General features: G+C 31.3%; 1 protein-coding gene across 1 annotated transcript; it reads right to left on the reverse strand.

Annotated features, from left to right (window-relative positions):
* Positions 1 to 607: 607 nt before the first annotated feature.
* LOC134265676 (uncharacterized) lies at positions 608 to 24,258 on the reverse strand. Its single transcript, XM_062747895.1, has 19 exons — positions 24,168 to 24,258; positions 23,705 to 23,781; positions 23,308 to 23,506; positions 20,321 to 20,428; positions 20,015 to 20,081; positions 18,605 to 18,879; positions 17,639 to 17,674; positions 16,258 to 16,320; positions 15,596 to 15,844; positions 15,405 to 15,452; positions 14,118 to 14,402; positions 13,136 to 13,306; positions 11,104 to 11,628; positions 10,082 to 10,330; positions 9,740 to 9,991; positions 9,340 to 9,579; positions 7,932 to 8,059; positions 3,025 to 4,308; positions 608 to 1,322 (listed from the first exon to the last, which is right to left on the reverse strand). The coding sequence occupies exons 2-19, from the start codon at positions 23,753 to 23,755 to the stop codon at positions 1,281 to 1,283; spliced, it is 4,272 nt and encodes a 1,423-aa protein (XP_062603879.1). The 5' UTR covers positions 23,756 to 23,781; positions 24,168 to 24,258; the 3' UTR covers positions 608 to 1,280.
* Between the last annotated feature and the right edge of the window lie 748 nt (positions 24,259 to 25,006).

Below are 25,006 nucleotides of genomic sequence, written 5' to 3' on the forward strand. Positions count from 1 at the left end.
TGTTACACTGTTTTGTCCATCCTGTTACTGTTTTGTCCTTCCTGTTACCCGAGTCCTTACTGTTACCAGTATATTTTCCTAGTTTAAATTGCTTTGGCAGAGCACCTGTTTAAATAACTTTCTGTAACTGTTTATTCTAATCACAAAAATAATGTACAAGAATGTTTTTTTCAACTATAGCATATAAACATTCAGCAATAAGGCTTTTCATGAAGAAAAACCCGTAGATTTTGCTTCTGTTTGGTATATGGTAGTTTGACATGCTTTTAAACGCTCATATAATATAGATGAATGTCAAACATCTTGGCATTCAATGATAATTTTTTCATTTATTAACGGTATACAAAAGATAATTTGATGAAAATTTTGAAATAGAGTTTTACAGCTCTTTTTATGAAAGTAACAGGAAGGACATTAAAGTTTAAATGACTAAGATAAAATGTCAATATTTTTTAAAAGAAATATTTTCTTTTATGCAATGCAGTGGATTTTAGTAGTTTATTACTATATTATTCAAGTAAAGTTGAAAAAATCATAGTAAAACCACTTTCATTTTTCAAAATATGTCATTCAAAAAATAGACTTTTTTTGAAAATGACCCATATACGTCAAGAAACTTCTAAATCAATGCAACTAATCATTGCTTTTAGCCTTTCTAGAGAAGAAGATTTTAGAGATTCTTTAACTTTCCACCCCATGTTAAACTCAAATAGTGCTTTATGGCACCATCCTACTCTTGTTGCTGTGATTTGAACAAACATGATTCTACCTTAAGAAAAAGATGTTTCCATATTAGTAATATGACTAAACATTGCTGTGTGATATGATAAGAAAATATAACATGATCTTTCAGCTCAGGTGAAATGAAATTAGGTTGGTAATGAACCGACCTTCACAAAAAGGAGGAAAGCATAAGTAAAAAGGGAAAGTATAATTAAGCATTTTACATGTACATTGAGTATAAGATTATGACTAAGTGTTTGACTTACTTTTAAAACATATAAGAATCCAGAGTATTTTAAAAACAATACTGAGATCGAAATTGACTTTCGTTTCATAGTAAAATATAAATCGATGTCAAATGTAAATAAGTTCACAATGGCAATAATACATGTAAATGAACAATGATATAAAATAGTTTAATAAAAAGAAATATATAATCGTTTTCTTTTAAATCAAAATGGTTCAAATAACCAGGCTTTTTGTTAAGCCAAAGTGCACATATTTCTCTTGAAATGGTCGATCTGAATCATCTATTTCCAAGATTATCTGGTCTTCAGCTATTTCAATGGTTGTTCCTCAGAAATCATGTCCTCACTTGACTGTTAAGAAAATAAAGTGCACAAAATGAATTAATTAACTGGTTTTTAAATACACTTTTAGTTAATTCTTACTTTTTGATGTTATCTTTATAAAAAATGTACAACAAATTCACAGAATTTAAATTCAACTGAAATTACTCCTGATATTTCAGTTAAAGAAGCTGTCTGGCTCGGAATTTATGAGGCTGGCTTTGATCTCACTATCATATTACGATTCGTCATTTTCCCGCAAAACATAACACAAATGGAATAAGGTATCATAAAATATGGATGTAACGAACATTGCAACAATGCAAATTGGAAACAAAGCAAAAACGACTTCCAAAACCAGTCGTGTGGCCATGGAGGACTGAACACCCCTGAACCGACCCGTAATACCTGCTGTATTCTTCTTATGGTCGAAAAATTCGGAAAAATCCATAGACATTTCATAATGTAAATAGTATATGAATGAAAGTAACTATTGATTATTAAGAATAACTCTTATATATATCTATATGTTGAGTTGAAGTCCACAGCAAATGTATTCGTTTAATTTAACCACTTATTGGAAGATTATTGACTTTGGTAATCTGGCATGCACATCATCATTTAATTCAACATCCATCTTTGATTACAATCAAGCGAAATCAAATACACTCTCAAGTTATCTAAAACCATTGAATCCGTGTTTAAAGTTAAACACAGAAGACATTATAATTATTAAAGTGTTACACCTAAAGCGCTTAGACGCAGTCTTTTCACATGGTTGTAATAAACATTTTGTTTAATAAATGAATTTCTCGTCTTCTTTAAAACCCGAAATGTACTTGGAAAAGTCATAGTATTACACGAGTACAAAAAAATTTATGAGAATATGATTTATCTAGGGAAATATTGTTTGAAGTAATAAAAATCATATAACACAGACAATTAACTTTCATGAAGATCAAGTTTGTTTCCTGAAAGTATAACTGACGCTACTACTACTACTATATCAACCAAATTTTGAAAATTTAGCAGAATGAAATGGAACCGATAACGAATGTAACTACAAAGGAATAAAATCCACTTGTAATCCTACTAAATAATATGGGAAAGTATAAATGGATTATGATCTCTAATGCATTCGTTCATTTTTTATTAAAAAAAACTCGACATTTTCAGACTTCCTTCTCTTATGGAGGAATATACCCTCCTCACCTGCATACATGTATTTTATCTCTCAGTTTATAAGATACACAAGATCATGCTCTACGTATGTACAATTTTGAAAAGAAGTTACTTTTTAACAAACAAGTTGATGAAACAGGAATTTCGGCAGTCTTGTTTACAGTCATTATTTCGTAAGTTCTATGTTCCATGCAATGACCTTGTCAGCAAATACAATTTATTATTAAGTTAAATGCTGACTGATTTTATTCATACTTATTGTTAGGTTGTTATATTAATGCTGAATTGTCGATGGATTTTCCGTTATTTCCCGATCACGACAGGGAGCACTCGAGGGAGGGGGAACGGTAGGCAGGTGATGCTTAAACCTCCATGGCACCTGATCCAACCTCTGATGTTTTGATGTCCGTGTTTGTTCTACTCCAATTTTGTATTGCTTTATGGACTTTTGAGTTTGAATACTGTTTGTTATCTCCATATATTTCATATTCAAGTAGCTTAAGATCTGTATGTGACTTTTCATGAAAGATTACACATGTTACTAGCATACCTTGTACCAGTATTGCAGCAAGTTGTCACGATGGATATTGTGCTTTTCGTGATTCTCCTTGTAGGAATTTAAACAAAGTCTTTCGTTCGATTTTAGTTTTGCAACTTCTTCCTCATTTAAAAAATAATCTTCGTCCTCATCAGTAAGATCTATATCCTTGCATGCGTATCCAGTTTCGTAGACTACCTGTTGATGAAACGTTTGTGTAAGTTCCTTAATTATGTTCTCTACATGTTTTCTGATTTCTTTTGTTTTGCTTTCAGAGAGATGAATGTCTGCACCCGGTGAAAATACTTGCAGCTGTAGGGATGATTTATTTACAGCAATAGCAATATTATGATCACCACCTTCCGGCATATAAAATGCAGTATTTTTGCAAAAAAGATCATCACTCAATGCCCGCCACTTTGAAAAACACTTGACGACAAGTCTATAAAAAAAGAAATGTGGAAGATAAGTTTTGAAATAAAATACCAAAATCGGGGTCTTTTTTCCTTCGCTGATTAAAGCTTTACGATCTTCTGTAAAGTCGGTTTTGTTAATACTTGGGATATAGTAAATGGATTCTTCATTGTATGGTGAGGCATGACTTGATTTCATTTTCTTCAATTCTGGTTCACAAACTTTTGCAAGAATTCCAAGTTTTTCCATATATGGCATGATTTCGTCCTTATGAGTAACATACGACTCATTTTTATTTTTTATCCATACCTTGCAAAGTGTTGAATCTGATATTCGTCCAGTTTTCATGAAAACTTCCCATTCATTGAATTTTGCGCAGAATGGACGGGCATGAGAAGGATCTGTTATTATATTTTTAAAAGCATCAACAAACCACTGTACGTCCAAAATGATAGTATCTTTAAGGCCCTCATCTAAAAAGTAAATGATGTAACCGATCTCATGATAAAATCGGAGCATATCGTCGATGTCACTGTCACCCAAGGATTGGAATTCGCTTATCTCTCCCAATTTCTTTCTTTTCAATATTCGTTTTTTCTTATTTGCCCATACACACGTATGTTGTTCGAATATTGACCATTTGACGGGTATTTTCTCACCCCACTGTGGTAGGTTTGTAGCAGTCTCCACGATGCATCTTCTGACTTCTTCTATAACTTTCTCTTGACATTTTCTGAGCTTACCTTTGGGACATGCAATTTCAAAGTAACGTTTAGGGGATAAGTGGTCTTTTAGTGTTTGTTCTTTTGGCAAACAGCGTTCTAACTCGTCGTAAAAATATAAGTTTTGTGAGCTAGACAAAGATGTTCTTTCTTGCTTGGACTGAAATATGAAAGGTTCAAAATAAACAAATAAACAATATTCCATAAATAGATTGTTTGCCTGTAATATATAAAGAGGGGACAAATTAACTGTGTGTTCATCTAAGTCGATGAGCAATGTGACCAGTTTGATAAAATGTGGTCATCTAATTTATCAGACATTAAAACGATAAAAAGCCAATATTGGCAGAGCAGTGAATCTTAATCTACTAAAATTATAGTATTCAGTTACATCTAATATAATACGAAGGTTGTTTCGAATGAACTCTTACTTTTTTTAATGCTTATGTTCACTAAACCTGTAAAGTTAAAGGTTATTGGCATACATCATCGCTATTTAACATCCTTTAAATGCCGTTTTATATGCATATGACATCGCAGGTATATCATTGTTTGTAAAAATTACATAAGCTACATGAAACATATTGAGATAACGAACAGTACTCAAGCATATGAAGAATAATTTGTTTATGTTGAATAGTATTTGAAATATTTCCTAGGACAACACTCGTTCAATATAATATAATTTAATTTAATATAAAATATTTGCTTTATACTTTTTTGTAAGATACAATATCTAAGGAATAAAGTATGTGTTTTCTTGAATGTTTCAGGATAACCTCCGAGGCCGAGAAGTAAGCCGAAGCTTTTATATATCAAATGACATTTTGAGACAGAGGATGTTATACTTCATCTTTTGAGACAACAATAAATTTATATTCAAGTCTATCAAGAGCTCTAAAATACGACTGATCGTTTCTTTTATAGAAAAACAAATAAAAGTTCATGATTTTGATGTTTGTTTTTCAACATCGATCATCTAATTCACGTGATTTAGGAATTAAAAATGGCCGTCAGTTAAAGAAAAACTGAGGGTGGGTCTATTCAAATCAAGTTTCTTTGTATGTTTCTGAATGTAGATGATCAAAAATTGTTTATTTATGTCGGAAATCACCAGACATAAGAAATAAATTGAAAAATTTTATAAATTTAAGGTTCAAGATATTTTTTTATGACAAGAATTCCGATGCATCCACATTTTGCTTATTTTGAATGTAAATTTTTACGAAATTCAAACTGTATGATGCTGAAAAAAGTTTAATCAGAATTTAATTAAAAGTATTATATCATATATAAGTATATTGTAATTGAATATCATTTCTATAGATGTATTATTTTACGCATAAAATAAGCATTTTAGAAATGTTTCTATTGAACTATAAAAGTTATGTATCAAATGTTAAAAGCACTGAATGGATTTTGATTGTGATTAAATAAAACTGAAGTAGTAATTAAGAAAAGAAATTCAACAATTGCCAAAAAATAGAGAATTAACAGCATTAAAACATCAATGCAAGTACAGGTTGACTATCCATATACATGTAAATAGTCAATACATATACATGTAACTCAGAGCGCTTGCATTAAAATATACATCTCTTAGTGAAATAAAATATCGTCGTAAAATGGCTTTACTTTTATTTAATTACTCGTGTTGCACGATATATTTAATTAAAAATGTCACCTAAACTTTATGTATTTACATGTATAAAAGTTGAGATCCCCCCCCCCCCCCTCCCGTTTCTAACGGCACAACATAAAAACGGAGTAGAATTTTAACAGTTCCTTCAACTATGCATATCAGAAGTTTTCGTATATCATGTATATACTAGTATACGGACTTAAGATTTCTACAACATCCCAGGTACAAATGGGACCCTAAGGGTTTGATGCTCCTTTCGCACTCTTGAAACCCATAGGTTAAATTCAGTCTCTTTCCCAGCGCAGCGTCAAAAACTTGTTTAACACGGATAGGGACAGTTTCTACCTAAGTCTTTAGCATTTAAAGTAAATGTCACGAGTCTTTAGGATATTATCTTTAAAAAAAAGTCCCGTCCCGCGTTAGGCGTTGGTAAGTAATGTAACTATGCATAAACACTTGACCTTAAGTGGATGATCTCTTTATCTGGTTGAAAAATCCTTAAATGGGGTAAAGCAACATTCAATTATAAATCAAATCTTACATATAGGAATCCCTTTCCTCCTTACCAGTTTATTTTCTAAGACAGCACAACTGTTCTCGTAACCTATACCTATGCTATCAAAGAAATGTGATGAATAGATCGAGTCCTCTCAATTAAGACCCATGCAGTTAACAAAATATGGATCACATGTTACTCGTACTGAAGTGTCCATATAAAATTTATATGTGTACCCACAGGAAAAAATGTCTATAACACAAATAGAAAATGCATTTTACCGCTTCTTGCAACAAAGATAGATTTTATCATTTCTAGTACATATACAGTACTCATAAGGAAATACAAAGAATATATGCAATATTCATAACGGAATTCAAAGAAGTAGCATATAGAGATAAACTAAACTATCATTATAAATATAAAAGATAACTCACATTCACACTTTAAAGCCTATAAAAAGTATTTATTTCTTAATTTTTATCAGACATTTCAAAGAAACGTCTCCACTTGTAATTTCATGACATCCAGTCTTCTCAGTCCTTTGATTTTAGATTTTTTAAGTAAAAATTTCACATTTATTTTAAGTAGATATGCACGGCTGATATAAATCTTAGTAAATCAACAAAAAATTCTACTCAAACCAAAAGTTCATACTAAGAAATAATCTTCATAAGCTGATATCCTTCATTGTGCGTAGTTAGCCTTTTCTGTAAATATCGTAAAAATGAAGCGAAAAGTTTTTATTTGGATGCCATAACCACCTTTAACCAAATTCATAATTTGGTAGCCACTTTTTATGCTTATTAGAAATTTACATGCAAATTTGGTGTTGGTTAAAGGTGGTTATGACATGCGTAGAAGTTATCTTACCCAGCCACCCTCTGGAGTTTTTCCATTACTCTAATGCTAATACGGATCGATAGTACCTTACTTTGTGACCCTATATCATTAAAAATACTATTATATCATTAACCAACCAATATTTATCATTGAATTGGAACATAAGCCTAATGATTCATGCAATTTTTAAGGGAAAAAATACTATTTGAAAATTTGAAGTCATTGTAGGCCGCAAAACGGCCTTATAAAGAATGATCCTTTGTTTGTTTACCACGTATGGAAGGCCGACGATTTGACTTTCGCTGCATTAAAAATAGCCTTTTCTCTACCATAAACTTGATTTCACCATAGATTTATAATTTTATGAATGTAAAATAACAAATCAGTTTTCTATTTCATTGCTTTATCTTTAATTAACGAAGTTAAAATGTGGCTTAGGAATGTCCGTTGAACAGCCCTGCTAAGCTACATGTATAAAACCCCTATTCACCAGTTATTTTATGCAATATACAAAGTGTTTCGATTCTTACAAACGACCCATCGATGTGTCTGACTAATAATTTCATTTTAGAGCCAAATATTTTATTTCAACTGTATATGTTTAATACGTGCTTCTGATCTGATAATTTTTTTGATTACATTGTGATTTTATTGGAGAATAATGTCCGCGGCATTTCTTAGATCTCGGCAATAGTCGTGGTAGAATTCAGGATAATCAGAAACTTACAAAGCAATAATCTGTTTTATGCATATATAATATAAAATAGGAAATCATTTTTACATAATACATAGTACATTGTACCTTTATAAGGTCTTGATGGGAGGCTATAAGAATAACAGGATTGGCTCCACATTGGTCTCCATACTTTTTCTTCAATTCTTCGTCATCACAGTAAGTTCTTATCGATTGAAGCCAAAATACAAAGTATGCTAAAATGACAATAAAAATGATAAACATTTTCAATGAATGATATCTTATAAAATATGCACTTGGAGAAGACAACTAAGTATTCATGATAGAAATTGTAAATATTACCACAATCATAATGACTTATTGAGAATAAATCATGCATCAGACCATATAATGTATCTGACAACTCTTATGACTCTCTGCAAATTGAATCAACCTTCTACGAATTTCGATTAAATGAGTGTTATGTTTAAAGACAATATATCCAAATGACATACATGTATAGTATATAAATGAATTTCCTTATAATAAGGGGGTATTTTATACATGTAAGGACGTTGGTAATAGAATACGACTTTCACATGACATGTGGAAAAGTACAATTGAGCTCGGACTCAGTTCATTTAACATTACACAATAGGACAAGAGCAAACACGGACCTTCAAAACACCAGAGGTGGGATCAGGTGCGATGGAGGAGTGAGCATCCCCTGTCTATCGGTCACAGCTACTGTAAATGTTCGGGGAAAAAGAAAAAATCCGTGGTGACCAGTGTGTGAATATTAGCCTAATAATTAGTATTAAAAAAGTAAGTCAGCATTTGACTTGAAGATAGATTGTATTTGCTAATACCATCGTCCATAAAATTAACGAAATGATGACTTTAAACGAAACTGTTGATATTTTTTTAAGAACTTATTGAACTTTTAAGCAACATACACTTAATGTTCAAGTCATAGAATATGACGTTACCATTTCTCCGCAATCACTTTTTTAGCGCAGTACAAGTTTCTCTAAAGTAAAGCGTAAATACTATTATGACGTAATATTTTTACAAGAAAATAACTTTTCTTAGTTTATGAGAATTAAACAAGTATAAAATCGGCACTGCGAGGCAGGGGATTAAGTCAGAATGTTGATATTCTCCCTTCATCAAACCGTGTGTCAAATAAAAAAAGTTTGTAGATAGATATAGAGATAGAAATTTCTGTTTTAGAACATGCTGCTCCTGTTTTTCTGTATGGAATCAACTAAGAAATATAAACTCGTTCGTATAAAGGTGAGAAGGGTTTATTGTTGCATGGGTAAGGAAAGTAGACGACTGAGCAGTTAAAGTCATGTTTATGACATAAACCTTTGTTTTATATAACCATTAACGTCTCCTTCTAGTAAAATATCTAAATGTCAAGTAGGTTTTTGTGACTCGTGGTTTCTTTTATTTCAAACGCACCGGGATATACCGTATCCACATAAGAATGAAAATAACGTTACTGTGGTTGTTAATTTACAATACATAATACCTTCATACGTCCAGTTTTCAAACAACGACCCCATAGGATTATGACGGTTTTTTAAGTGTGGTTTATCTTTTAAGTCCTTTGACATATCTACTACAAGTATGTAGAAAGCTCTTCTTGAAAGATAAATCTGATGGCAGGCGTAGTAGGCAACTTGTCCAGCAAAATCCGTTATACTCAGGAGTTTTTTGTCCTCGTGCAAATTCACTTGATACCCGTCAATTTCTTTCTGAGCATGAAAATCTTAAATGAAGAGATGAATCATTCAATAAACAAAAACAAACTCAATTATTTTAAAGTAAACTCTCATATCGAATTCCTCTGAAAATCTAGAAATAAATGGAATTACTTTTTTGCTGCATTCCTTTGAAAAAGTGCAAAATGAGAAAAAAAAATCATATACCCTGAAGTGTGTTATTTTCAATCAAAAATATATTCTGATGAACTTCAAGTCCTATTGTTGTTGGTGTATCTTTGTGAAAATCCTTTCTGTCTTGACGCTGTAGACGTCTCAACAGAGTTGTCTTTCCTGAACCGGCACACCCTACAATCATACCTCTAGCGCGATGCATTTCAATGTTTCCAGCTTTGAAGTTTACAATATATCTCTGTCTCCCTTCTTCGGGCCATTTCATTACTTCTTCGGGGATATGCACTGAAAACAAAATCATTCAAGATATGCGTTTGGAGAGATAATAGCTCACGAGGAACCGTTTCTATCTGCTCTAAAAATATAGTAACTTACGATATGTGCAGATATCTTTATGGATTAAAATATCACTAAATGTTTTGTGAGTCAAGATATCTATGCCCAGTTTTCGTATCAGATTTTCATTGTATTCCAAAGGCAAGCAAATACACATCTCATTTTCCTCCGCTTTATATCCCTCAGATCTAAAGTATTTTGCTAAACATTTAGGCGTGTCCTTTCCCGCCATGAATGAATAGTAAACAGCACATTGCAAAAGAGAGCTCTGCTTTTGATCGAATTTATCTGAAAAAAATATATATGTCATTATAGTAGATACATGTGAAAATGGATACATGATACTTAATTAACATTAAGGTAAAGTCTTTCGTAATTATCCTAAGCTTATTTGCAGTTAACGTTAGATGAAACATTTTTAAGCTATAATACATATTTTTAACAAGCTTTATTCAAAAATATGCATTATAAAATCACATATTTTCGAGAGGTCAATTTTTTGTGTTTTAAGGAAAAAATATTGGATTATGGGGATTTGATTTTGTGGTTGATAAATTGTTCAGTAGTAATATAGGTGAAAAAATTGCATTTCGTGGTGGACATAAATTGGTGGGTCCCTCCATACCTTGAAAACCATGAAAATTAACCCCCCCCCCCACGAAAATAAGTGATTTCACAGTATGTTTTTTTCCTGGATCAACGTCAGATTCAAAATCTGTTTCTATAAATCTGACTGAGAAGAATAATGACATCTTAAATATATAATAATCAATTGCAAAAGATTTTTTTCTTATCTAAACTTAAATACGATTATATATTGATCTTTAGTTCCTCAAAATCAAAACAAGTGAAGTTTACGAATAGTTATAGATATCAAAAGAAATTTATCAAATGATCTAAGGAAGAGTTTGTTTTATTATTTTTTGACACTCCAGAATGTGCAAATACATATATAGATTGGCCGTTTCTTAGTATGATAGACAAAGCACTTGACTATTTTGCTAACCGGTATTTCTTTAAAAAAAATATTTTCTGAATTGATTCTTTGGACGGAAACTTACAGTCTTCTTTCTTCATCTCCAAAAGTTTATATTTCTCCTCTTTGGACAAAGCCTGTGTATCTGATTGTCTGACGTACTGCTCAATTAGAGATTCTCGGAAGTTTTCACATAGCATATCACATAAAACAACACATATTTCATTTTTTTGTCTTTCATAATCTGGCGTTCTGAAATAGTTTTGAACAATAGGTCCACTCTGTCTCTTAAACAACCACATTATTGTCTCAAATGTATTGTTGTTTTGCATTAGAGCCCACACAGTTTGTAATTCCACATCCATATTTAGAAAAGAAACTCCTTCTTCATCAACATGTAAACTTTGGTCAGATAATTCAGTAGCAATTCTTTGATATTCTTCCACTGATATTAATTGTTTGTGTTTCATTAGCTTTCTTATGTCATCCAAAAGACTGATATGCGCTTCGTTATTCCATATAATGTTCCCTCTTTCACTCAAAAGGATTCCAAAATGCAGAAGGCGACGAAAATCATCATCTTCAAACTGTCCAAAAAGTTCTAAATTAACTGAAAAGAGATACATATGATATGTGGATTATGACTGTATTAACATAGATGTAAATTGAATTCATTCACAAGATCAGTTTTGTGAATTGTGCATTCTGATTGCATGAACACTAGATGTTATTGTATAAAGGAATTTTTTAGCCCCGTTTAAATTTATTCCTTTTTCACCTTGTCCCTAGTGGGGAAATAAAACGGAGAGAATGCAAAGAACACAGTAAAAGTTCTTAAACAGAACTACATGTATGACTGGGTGACTTTAAAATGGAGCAAATATTAGGCAAGTGCATAAGGGCGAAAATAACATGGGGCGAAATAACCCTACATACAGTAAAAAAAAAATATTTATACCAGCATAGAGATACAATTTTTAACAAATGTTTATTTATAATTTCTAAGTACATATTTATAATTCTATTTGTGTTTTACAATAAAGAATTAAAATTCCCCGTCTTACATACTTCAAATATGTATTTTTTGTGGCAAGACCTTCCATTGGATACCAATTACCTTGATCTTTTGACCTTGATCTGGGAGATTTATGAACTTATGAAAAACCTTAATCTTGGCCTATTTTCTTATTTCACAATAGTATTTCCAGTGAGAATACCCTACTAATGGTTCCAATGTATTAAATTTACATTTAAGAAACGTTTAGTCTTCGCTATATTCTCATACAGGGACATCAGTGTTTCACGGACACATCTTGTTAATACTGGGATGTTCACGCTGTATGGCCATCGGCGTGCGATCAAAAAGTCAGAGTTTTATCATGAAATGTATAAAAGGTTTATATCGAAATTAAAGTTTAAAATAAAGATAAAGTTCAATCATTTTTAAGTCCCATTTTATCATTTCTACATTTTGAAAAAAAAATATTAATTTTTTCCCAGCTTTCCGAAAGAGTGTAAAAAACAGCACACGAAAGATAGTGACGTTTGATCACGTAACGGTGCATCGGAGAGCAATTCAGTTGATTGAATAACAACAGCTTAAAGTATTTAAATGAAAGCAAAATATAACAAAATACATAAATGTCCCAAATGCATAAGAATCAAAGTGTAAGTGGCATATCTCAGACGGGGGAATTTTTATCGAGTCCTTCGGGAGATCAAAACATAAAGACAATCAGTTATTGGCAATGACAATTGACGCCAATTTAGTTACGTGAAGGTGAAAGTACTGTTATTACCATAACGTACCAATACATGTTTTTTATAAGGTCCCATGTATTTCCAAGATCGGTCCTTAAGCTGTTTATGGAGCAAGAAAGGGCCCAAAGTTTTAAGCAAAGAAGAATCGTAACATTGCCTTAAAAATGTTGACGTTATTATCCCATCACCGTAAGCAAAACCACACATAACATACACATGTAAATATACTAAAGACTTCGGAAAGATTTAGAAAGCAGTGTTGATTATTCTTCACTCTTGACTACTTGACCAGGATTTTAATGGACAACCTCCGTACATAAACATTTCAAGGGATAGTATAAAATGCAATATCTTACCATTACTGATGATATCTGTAGATTCCTCCTTCTCTATCACAACCAAATTGTAACTTCTATTAACAGGAAAAATAGGAAAGATGATATTCTCCATTTTGTGAACTTTCTCTGCTTGCGTTTTGTCTTTTTCAACTTTTATCTTTGGTCCAATTAGTTTTAATGATTCAAAATCTATTCATAAAAAGAAAAAAAAAAAAAATATATATATATATATATATATATATATATATATATATATATATATATATATATATATATATATACAAACAGAATAAGACAAAGAATATTTGTCCTTTAAAGAAGTATATGCAGTATATTGCATATATTTGCCCCCACAAAAGTCAAATTTTGAAAACTTCCTGAAATGTGATGAATTCAATAAATTGTATGAGAAATATAAATTAACAGAAAATATTATAGTGTCAAAGCAGTGTATTCACAATTTTTGTTTTTATGACGTCACAAACTAGTCCGATTTTATATCCTTTTTCAGAAAAAGGACAAAATGGACAAAATTTCAACAAGTTTAGCTTTAAAATTTATAGAGCGTAAGTTTGTTCAGGAACAATATTGACATATTTCATTGATATTATCATTCTACACATTATATCAAAATATTATCCTGAACACACATGCGCTCGGTGAGTTTTACTCAAAATATTGACGAAATATGTACAATTTTCTGTAAAATTCATAAAAAACTGAAATTTACGTCATGTTTGTGACGTCATTACTTACATATGGCTTCATTACTTATGAAAATATTCAGTGCTTTGAAGTCAGCATATACTCCCCTGTTTAAGTACTTAATTAAATATATCTCCATCAAAGTTTGATTTGGGGGGCAAATATTGGTTATTACCGAATAAAGTTCTTTAATAAGAATGAATTTAAAATTATGATTAAGCATGTTTCCTTTATTCGTAAATTTCAGAAAGTTATCTTAAAAAGGCACTTTATTTCCGTATTTCATTTCACTTACGAATTTTTGTTTTATGGATCTCAATTGTATTTCCAGTTTCTTCTGCCCTCCATGAAGCATGATATGAACCAGAATCCCTAAGTGTTAATTGGAAAATATAGAGAAATAAATAGTTTTTATTTGCATCAACTTCTGACAGATATTTGTCTGCATCTTTGGAGACATCTATTTCTTTGTCGTCCTTGTACCATTTAACATCAACAGGTGTATTAGTTGTAGTCACGCGTATTCTCAGATTATTTCCATATTGTCGCACTAAAACTTCATAAACCTTTCTGCCATCTCCTTAAATGAGGTTAAATACAATCAGAATAAATATACACGTTTATACATTTGAATTTATAAGGTGTACATATTTATATAACTAGATCGAGTGAAAAGGCTTTTTATCTTAAAATATATTCACAAAAGCAGAAAAGCTGATTATTGACACTATATCTATTATAGATGTTTTGTAAAACTCTGCTTCCCTTTCCCATTTCCAATGATAACCAATAAGATTTAGTGATTTCAAAATTACGTTCAATGAACATGCTGTAGGATGGCGAAAGGTTACCAGAGTCAGATATACGGGACGCTTACAGTGTAATATTTTCAAATATTTCGAACACGATCAAATTTCTTTCGAGGAATTGTCAACATAAACGGTGCTATGTCATCAAGTTATACGTCATTTATTTGAATAAAAAAATATTCATGTAGTTTCGCTGGGGGAAGTCTCAAAGTAAAATGAAAGTCGTATGAGATATATAGAACATCTATAATTGTGTGATTTGATATTGACTCTATACAACTCGTTGAAATGGTGTATATTTCCTCGGCAAGCCTCGCAAATATACATATATATATACCATTTTAACTCGTTGGATAAAGTCAATATCAAATTACACAAAATATATATATATATCCTCTATATATTTGGCGTAAACTTTGTTATTTAGTTCAACGATTGGTCAATTGCTCATGGTACAATGAAGCGTTTGAATAAAATGTTCTGGGTGATTCTGATCGAAAATCATTTGTTACATAATGACACGTCCTTTTCTTTAGAAACGGAAAATAAAATTCGCTGCAATGCTTTATGACGTTACGTTCTTTGAGACTATGAACGTGAAGAACACTAAAATGGATATTTTAAAAAGTTAGAAAAGAGATCAAGGGACGTCCCAATTCTATAATAGGTGTGGATAAAAAAAAGTGCAACATTCTGGTGTCAAATTTTATATAGAAAAAACACAGACCTGTCAATTGGAATGAGACATCAAATTACATGCATAGTTCACTTACTGTGTTTTCTGTGAGCTGATCCACTTTCGTCTTTTGTAAATACAATATCTGATATGATTTAAAAAAGAAAAAAATACGTATTTTTATCTGTGATAAACTAACATTTATTTTAGAATACTTTTCATCTCTTAAATACATTCATTCTCTAGATCTTATTTTTATAAACATGATATTTCATTAAAGACATAGACCTCTTTTGTGTTCCTCTCCATCTTCTTTCCATATAGCGGTATACTTCCCCGAATCTTCTTTTGTTGTGTTGAAAACGTACAGATATACATGTCTATCACTGACATTCTTTCCGTGACAAATGGATAAGTATTTCTCATTGTCGTACACACAATCTATATTCACGCCGTCTTTTAGCCACCGTATGGTATCGTCATCTGGGGGATGATGTGTTATCACTCGAATATGTAAATTATTGCCCTCCTCTTGCACTGGTAATAAAAATGCGCACTTTTTTCTATAGACGATACATATTAAAACTAGTATGCTTTGTAATCACGTCATTCACTTAATTGAAGGTTGAATTATTTATCATTAAGTTAAAGCATATATTTTATCTGATTAATTCGTGTAAGAAAAATTCGATGAAATATGCTAGAGTTTGTAATTTTTCAACACAGTTATTTTTTTAGAGCGGTAAAAGTAATCAGAAGCTTCTAAAACAATCCTTGTGCTCCAAAGAAATACTTAAGCCTTTGTTGATTCAATAAAAATATGAAATAAGAAACATTTTTGTATCAATTAAACTTAATGCTCATGCTCTAAAAGATAGTGTATTTCAAAAAGATATACAGAGATAAAAGAAACTTTATAGTTTCCGTAATACAATTATATTGTTTCCTACCTTCCAAATCAGGACTACCTTCCACATCAGGATGATGATGATGAGGAGGAGCCCAATGTGTCTCTAAAAGTTTGAAAGAAATTAGATAATAATACAATAAAACATAAATCTATAAAGCTCTTTGTATAAGATATAAAAATAGAACAAATAACAAAAAAATTATATATCAAATATAAATCAAAAGTGCTGAACACTAAAACGACAATAAATATAATTAAAGAGAATAATTATGAATAATTAGTCAAACATGTATGTGTTTAAAATAATTTTATTAAAATTATAAAACTCAAAATCAAGGTCGAAGGGTCAACGTTCTTCGTTTTCAATGAAAGGTCTAGTCACAAGGATTAAATATTTGAAGTATGAAAGCTAAAACCTTCAAAAGTTTTGTTTATGGTTTATTTTTAAAAATGAGGTCATACTCAAAAATTGAAGTCAAAGGGTCAAAGTGTGAAAAATATGAAAGCCATAACACTTGCCGTTCTAAAGTTGTGGCCGATGTTAAAGGTTTTTTTTTAAGTTTTTTAAATCTTTAAGTTCAAGATCAAAAGGTCAAAATTGTTCATATAAAATGGAAAGTCTTTTCATGAAAATTACATATATAAAGTATGAAAGTCTTAGTATCTAACATTCACAAGTTATGGGCTTACTTATGGCGAAGGAAAATTTTGGAATTTTTGTGTAAAAGTATGTTAAACTCAAAGGTCAAAAGGTCACATTTGGTTGTACACACGAAAGTTCGTGTCACAAGAAATATACACGTTAAATATGAAAGTCATAGTTTCACTAAAATAAAATTATGGACAATGTTAAAGTTTTACATGTAACAGACAAACAAAAATGCTAAGAGACATAGAAAAACAGATGGGCGGACGAACTATATACCCCGAAATTCGATTACGTGGCCATGAATATATGTATAAGATCTACATGGATAAATTTTTGGAGATTTGTTGGTAACATTAATGGGTCCAGTATTTCAAAACTTCAAGCTTTTCTTTAAAAATGTATCCTGAAATGTCTTCTGACGAAACGATTTCGTACTGTACATGAAATTTTTGTCTTTAAACATTCAAATGGAAATTCATAGATGTATTCCTTCCCTAAAAAAGTGCCAAATTCATTAAATGTGAAAAAATTAAAATGACCAAATAAATTTTGTCATAAAGAATAGAAGTTGATATCGTAAGAACTGTCTGTTAAAACCTGGATAATAAGAAACAGTGGATTAAGAATGGAAACATGAGCTTGTATTACCCTAGTGGTGAGAAGTGAAAGAAAAATGTTATGAATAACTCTTACTTATCAAAGATGATTACTACAATTCTAAAGTAATTAAACAATAGTTAACAGCGCTTTCCTTAAAAACATTTCAACTTACTTCCATCTTGTGAATGTCTTCTCTTTTTTTCAGTTTCTGAAAAGATAAATATTTCACTTTGTGCCTCAAAGTAATGATAACGAGCAAGAATCCAATTTATGATTTCTCAATAAGCCGTAAAGTTATTTAAGTATTCTAGCTATATTTAAAGATCGAGGTTGCCTTGCAATATAAAATTGACCCTGTATTATTCGTTACTATGAAAGTGCTGCAAGGCAATAACAATGAGCTTTTTTAGTTAAAATTCCATGCAAAACAAAATTACAAAAATGTGTTTTTTCTATTACAGTTTCATTTATGACTTCCTAAATGATAATGTTGAATCATGAACTTGTGCATGTTCCAATATATTATGAAAAGAAGCAGAATAAATCAAGTTTCCTGTGGATTTTATTATCAAATAATGTTTTATATATAGAACACATATGTACAGACCATAAAGAATTATATAAATGTTTTTGTTTTTTTTAAAATCCTTTGCACAAAATACCCAGAAAATAAAGTAGGCGAAGGCTAGGACTAATTAAAAAGCATATGAAGGAGTTGTTTTGGGGCTTTTTTTCTGTTAAAAGCTGTAACGAAAAACAAATTAATTACATCATATTTCAAAATGGTTCGCCTTCACGCCGTATTCTTTCATGATTGTTTTATTACACTGATCTACTCAATTCATCTCTAAACAACAAATTTCATAATTCCAATCATAATAGAGATAGATTTTCGGTATCCTTTTAAGGATATATATAGGAGGTAGGAATTATTGCTGTGTTTTATTCGTTTAAATATGTTTAAATTATTATTCATCTGCATATTAAAGGAGTGCATAGGTTGTTCCAAACTTTGCAAGATAAGTCCAAAAATGTCTTAATCAAACTGATAATGAGAAAAAAAAGGCAATAAGGAAAATTCGTTAAATCTCATTAAAATTGCAACAACATTACTTGAACTAAACTGAATTTACTGTACCATGTGAAATAAGTCCTATTTCTTCCGTTCCTAAGTTTGGTTCAAACCGTCTTCTTATTTTTTCCCGCCTTTTTTTGTAAAACACGACAACCAATAACAGGAAAACTATGACAGCAAAGATACACAGAAATACTGCAACTAATCCACTTGAAATACCATCATCGCCTGATGTTGGAGGTTTAGTGGTAGAAGAACTGTTCAAAATGATGTATGGTACAGTCGTTGTATTTGGTGCATAAGACTCATATGTAGGTGCATGAGTCCTTGTAGAAGAGCTTAAATAAAAAAAATGTTATTAATGTTATAAACAAATAATAGAATAATAAGACATATCAATGGTACAAAAATTGAATAAAATGTAAACACATGCTGTATTTTAAATACATGCTTTGATTATATCGTTTTCCTGGGGCGTGGAAATCGAGGGCGCAAACAGATTTGTGAAAACGATATAACCAATAGCACGAGGTATCTATGATGTAAGCAACTTGTCGCATGTCCGATGACGTAAATTAAATTGAGAGTGTCAAAATTCAATTGAAAAATATTCAGCGTGCCATAAACTTAAGACTCAATAAATTATTCATTTCAAGCAAGCTAGCTCTGCAACATGTCGGACGTTCTTAGTGAATTTGACTTTCACTTTTTAACTGAGTTTGAAGATTTTGATGATTTATCTTTGAGTCAGACACTCGACAAATATGAACTCACAGAAACAAATAGCAGGGAGTTTAACCAGATAAAGTTTGGTATTTTACCGTAACTTTCAAAATGGATTAATCTTTTGAATGACTGGGAACTGTCAACTGAATTAAATACACGTACTTTGATTTAGTTAAAGGCTAAGAAATAGCTATAACATGTTCATTTTTCTGTAGTTATGAACTTATGAATAAAATCAGTTTTTTTCTCATGACCTGATTTCTGCCTCCTTAAGGATAAATAACACAAACAAACTTTTTTCAGAAATCAGCATTATTTTTCATAGATTTACATTTAAATTGACTACCTGAATAATGTTTACAAAGTAGAGCGGGAGGATTTTATAAGATTTTGTCATAAAGTTAAAAAATTGTGTGCAAAATTTTGTATGGAATTATATAGAAGGCAAAATGAAATCTCGAATCTAAGCACCAAGGAAAACCTACGATTTCTTTATATTTCAGGGATTTATTATTTATATCAATACAAATCAAAATCAGTGAAAAAATATATATCAACCCGCGCATCCATTTTTTGTTTGTGGTAAGTACCCTTAAGCGATATATGAAGGGGCGTGGAAAGTATTATCGCATATGTGATATGGGAAATATCACCACAGAAAGATCAAAGAAAATCACCGCAGATATGCGACAAATTTTAAATACATGCTTTGATGACATTTATCAGTATCACAGATATGAATTATACCTCGATATGCACTTCGGATCGGCAAGAAAACACTTATTTTCTTTGTCTATCTGATGACATCTAGGATCTAGGTATTAGAACATTGGGAAAATATATTGGTTTGTTCTTTATATTTATATTTATTTATTTATTATAATCGTCAAACAAATTTTTTTATTAAAATGTTAATTTTTACTGTTTATTTGAACTAATGCAGCAAGTAAACAAAAAATTTTAATGACAAATTCTCAATAAGATTGAAGTTTTTCTCTTGTTCTTTGACAATCATTCAATGTATATCCATTCTTTCTGCATGCATCAACTTACACTTATATATATTGCTGCTTAAATAGTAAGAAGTAGGACAGCCCTCTGTAAAGAAATTGCATTCGTCTTGATTCAGGTATCCTGTTGTTGATAGATATAAACAATGTCCTGAAAATATAACCATTATCATATATATATGTACAATGATATAAAACTTAATTTATATAAAAAGACAAATATATTAGTTATTTAAAGGCTCTTTCACAATTGGCGCACGAGCACTTTACAACACTTTGCGATCGGAAAATTTTAGCTTCGCACGAGCTCTCGGATACATTGCACGATGTCTCGCGTTCGTTGCAAGTGTTTTAGTGGTCGCATCAAGTCTCCTCAAAATAGTCAACATGCACACTATTCAGACGCGACCAAATGCGATCCACATTTATCGCAATTCAACGCACGAATATTAGTACGAACGTCTTACAACGTTTTATGTCCTCGTAAGAGTGATGTACGATTTTTAAAGATCGTAAGATGAATCGCAGCTGTCTTTGCGTTCGTTTTGCGAACATGAGACTGTTGCTCAACATGTCTCATGTAATCTTGCAACGTTTTACTATCATTGCTTGATTAATCACCTTCAATTGCCATGCTTTGCAACAGGTATATATATACCGTGTAAAATTATAAGCATCTTAACTATGTCGACTGAAGAGCGTCGGAAACGGGTGGTATACATACTAGGCCCTCCGACTCGCACGAACTTTCGTACTATGAAATGCATGAGCGCACAAGCGCCGCACGTTCGATTGTATTGCCGCACGTTCAATCGTCCGATTAGCTGATCAGTCGTGCAATCCTATCGCATTATCTTACAACACTCGTTTCATTCCAAGGCCGTAACTAGGCTAAAATTTTTAGTGAGGCAAGGGTGTTTGGCATTCCTAGACCCCAGACGGCCAGTGATCGATAGGGTTTCCAGGGAAGGGGATCATGAAACCTGGGAATACCCTTTGATTTTCTAATATATTAGAAAATCACAGATTTAATCTTAGAAAGATTTTACGTTTTGAATTGTCGCCCACATGGCACAGTGGTTAGAGCGTATGCTCAAGAGTCGCAGACTACGGAGTTGATCCTTACATCGCGGGTTCAAAGCCCACTGCGGGATGTAGAGACCGGTCCTTTGGATGAGACCGTATAAACCGAGGTCCTATGTCTCAATAATTGAATATTAGTGTTCAATCTTCTGCAGTGACCCTGAAGGCTTGAACAGATTTAAAAGTTGCTGCTATCGGCTAGTAGTGGTGCATGTCTCAATATGAATGAGAAATTCTTAGAAGGGATGTTAAACAACCAAACAATTTACAAAACAAATATTTTGAATTATATTATGTTACATTCTAAATGAAAATGATCGAGGCACCTGGTGAGTTGAACGATTTAAAGAAATGAAAAGAAAAGTTGAAAATATTAATTTAGCACGAAGACACACATAATTCATAAGTTCAATGTAAAAAAATTTCACTTTTCAGAAAATTAAAAAAAATTTAGTGAGGCATTTGCCTCACTTGCCTCAATGGTGGTTACGGCCTTGCATTCTACAACAGTCGCATATAGACGCAAGATATATCGTAAGTTTTAATGCACAACAGTCGCTCTAGATCGCGCGAATTTCGTACGAACACTTTTTTCATATGCGAATATTTTGGTAACAGTTTACGATCCTAATCAAAATTACTCGGTAGCACGAATATTTTGTCGCTTCTGCTCGTGCGCCAATTGTGAAAGGGGCTTAAAATCTGTATTTTAACAAGATAACATGATATAAACAAATTCAAAACATTTAGTTCAAACATATTTTTTTTTTTTTTAAATTCGACAAATATTGATAGAAATTGACTTTATTAGGTCACCTGAGTCACTCAGCCTCAGGTGACCTATTGCTATCCGTTTTTGTCCGTCGTAGTGTGTTGTGTGTCGTGTATTATTTCTCAGTGGTTTATTTTAACTTTCAATGTAACGACGTCATCTTTTGTGGTCCCATCCGACTTTTTTTTGGTAAAGAGCTGATCAAACTTGATCATTTCAAGCTACTCTCAATTCAAACATTGCAGGAGCAATTTTTAAAGTAAGAATACCATTCTTTATTTATATATAAAAAATGGCTGACATCTATAAAGTGCATGCCCGTGAAAAAAAGGCGATTTAGTAAGTCACATTGATGTTAAACATGCCAAACCTGTACACATCAACACAGTAAAATTAACAGTAAAATCACACAATTCTCTCGCAAGTCATTGTATAATCGCACTTAAAAAAGGTTTTATTTGTTTAATAATAGAATGCATTTTACATTGCAAAAAAATATATATTTGATCTGCCTTTCACAGCACATAAAATACCTCTTCTTCACAAAATTGACGTCATATTGACAAGTTTGCTGCGATTAGTGATTTGTTTGTAAACTCTCTGGGATTTAACTAGCAACTATTGTAAATGCATTGATAAGTTTTTATGTTGTTTATTATGCTAATACAGTTGAAAATTGCAAAGTATTTGGTTTTGTAGTATCATGAGGAATACAGAATGTACCCAGTTTTGTGTGACGTCACAGTAAACATTTCCCGTATAACTTAGGCCCCGCCCCCTTTTTCAAGCTTGAACAATGGTGCGTATACTTACTGCATTTGCTAATAAAGAGTTCTATGATTGCAATTGACCAAGTGGCAGTGCCACTTTTTAGTTTTTAGACAGATCTATGGATAAATCCATTTACTGATTTTACAGATTTTCTGATACTAGTGCATAGAAGACAAATCTTCAAAACCTAGTTAGTGCTAATAACATTAATTTTCTCACAATTTTAAAGCAAGGCTCATATAGCATGCCTTAGCTCTTTACAAGAGCTTAAAACTATTGTCATAGTGAAATTGCGACTTTAATCTGCAATCTGCAAAATTGCAATTGCTCACTCTGTGACAGTTTTATAAGTAGATAAAGTTTTTTTTTCTTTAAAAAATAAATCACGTTTTAGAACTTTTTACCATTCTGTACGAGGCCGAAAAATTCGCCATAGCAGAATTCCAGTAGAGCTGTTTTATCTTGATTTGGAACACAGAAATAAGAAGGATTTTTATTTTCATATAATGAGCAATTCAGTCTTTCTGCTGCAGAATTACGAGAGTCGAGAGTTGATGGACAGGAATCCACACTGAACACAGGAAATCGATATTGAGCATGCGTCTATTAAAGAGAAAGTAAATGGGTAAATACTCAAAGATAAAAATAATCTTTGTTTCATTGAGGTGAAAATAAATGCGTGCATAATTCTATGATTTTGATTGTTTCGATAATTTCATCTATTGCTATTGCAAAAGTGAAAGAAGCCCGAAAAAAATGTTTGTTTGTTTTATATATTTTTATACAAGAAATTCAATATACCTCCTTGAAATTTAAGAGCAGAATAAGAATAGGAGCCAGGCTCGTCTTCATGTTAACGCGTTTGCACCTTTTATACTCTGAAAATAAAATAGGGTACAAAACAATGATAATAAAAGAAAGTTTAGTAGATAAAAGTGGATAACAACTGAAATTCAGTCAATGCATATCTGGTATTGAAGTATTGAATCAGTTTTAAATTAAAAATACACAGTGCTAATAAAATAAAACGGGGCATTCTTTTCCGTTGAAAGAAAAAAATAGATATGACACATGAAATATATCATGACATCAAAATATTATCGGTGTCAGCATGAATATTTCAAAACGAAAGTAGAACTAAATTAACTTCTCAATAAGTAATATGTGGAAAATATCTTTAAAAATATTAAGGTATTTCATAGTGAAGACTATTGTGTCAATAATTCAATAACGAATACAAGAAGATACAAAAGCTAACACCAACCATTTTGTCACGGGATCTCACTTACTCTTACAACATGCACTGTGTGTTACATACACTTATGTTCTTAACGGACACATACATCCTGTTAAAAATCAATGCCATACTTCCGGTTTTATTGTGACATTAAGTTCTATTTTTACTTTTTGTATTACAAGTGTAACATTGCTATTACATACGCTTCATATGACATGTTTTGACTTAGTTTAAAAAGTTAAATAAATAACGGATAATGAAGACAAAATAATTGATAATGTATAGTTAGAGAGGATAGGTATACTCCCCTAAAAATTCCCTCAGATTTAATGATCACCTTAGTTTCTATTTTTTTTTTAAATCTATTTCAGGTTTGGTTGGGTAAAAAAATAAACGAGAATTGAACTAAACCCCCAATTGTTTAATATAAGATTGATGGGCAAATCATGCCCAATACTGCTTTCTTTTTAAATGCTGAAAGAAAATATTTAAAGGCGCAATTTTTACAGAAATTGATTGAAAATCTTGAAACATGATACCTATAATGTATTTAATATGTACAGTAAGAGTTAAACCTGAAATAAACATGTTCCATGGAAATCAATATGAATTGTTACAAATATTCATGTCATATTCATGTCATTGCTACAAATATTCATGTCATATAGATGTCTTGATATTGAAAGAAAAATAACTCTTCACTATTGTTAGACTCTCTCTAGTCTCTATGTTTTATTGCTCTCTTTTATACTTTTTGATAATGTCAAACATAGATAACATTTAATTATGACAGCGAGCAGAGAAAAGGAATACAAATAAGAACAAAGTATTTGTAAAAATATTTGTAAAAAATAAACAATAAAAAC

Source organism: Saccostrea cucullata, unplaced genomic scaffold, assembly GCF_032062105.1.
Source record: "Saccostrea cucullata isolate Sc308-1 unplaced genomic scaffold, CSIRO_AGI_Scuc_v1 ctg1064, whole genome shotgun sequence".
NCBI lineage: Eukaryota > Metazoa > Mollusca > Bivalvia > Ostreida > Ostreidae > Saccostrea > Saccostrea cuccullata.

What these genes read in the sequence shown, in the direction of transcription:
- LOC134265676 (XM_062747895.1), bottom strand. Translation starts at nt 23,755, where the DNA reads ATGAAGACGAGCCTGGCTCCTATTCTTATTCTGCTCTTAAATTTCAAG. An exon ending in ATCAGCTCACAGAAAACACA is followed by an intron (nt 14,403 to 15,404) that starts GTAAGTGAACTA and finishes ACCTCATTTAAG; the next exon opens with GAGATGGCAGAAAGGTTTAT. An exon ending in TGAAAACTGGACGTATGAAG is followed by an intron (nt 8,060 to 9,339) that starts GTATTATGTATT and finishes TTGTCATTTTAG; the next exon opens with CATACTTTGTATTTTGGCTT.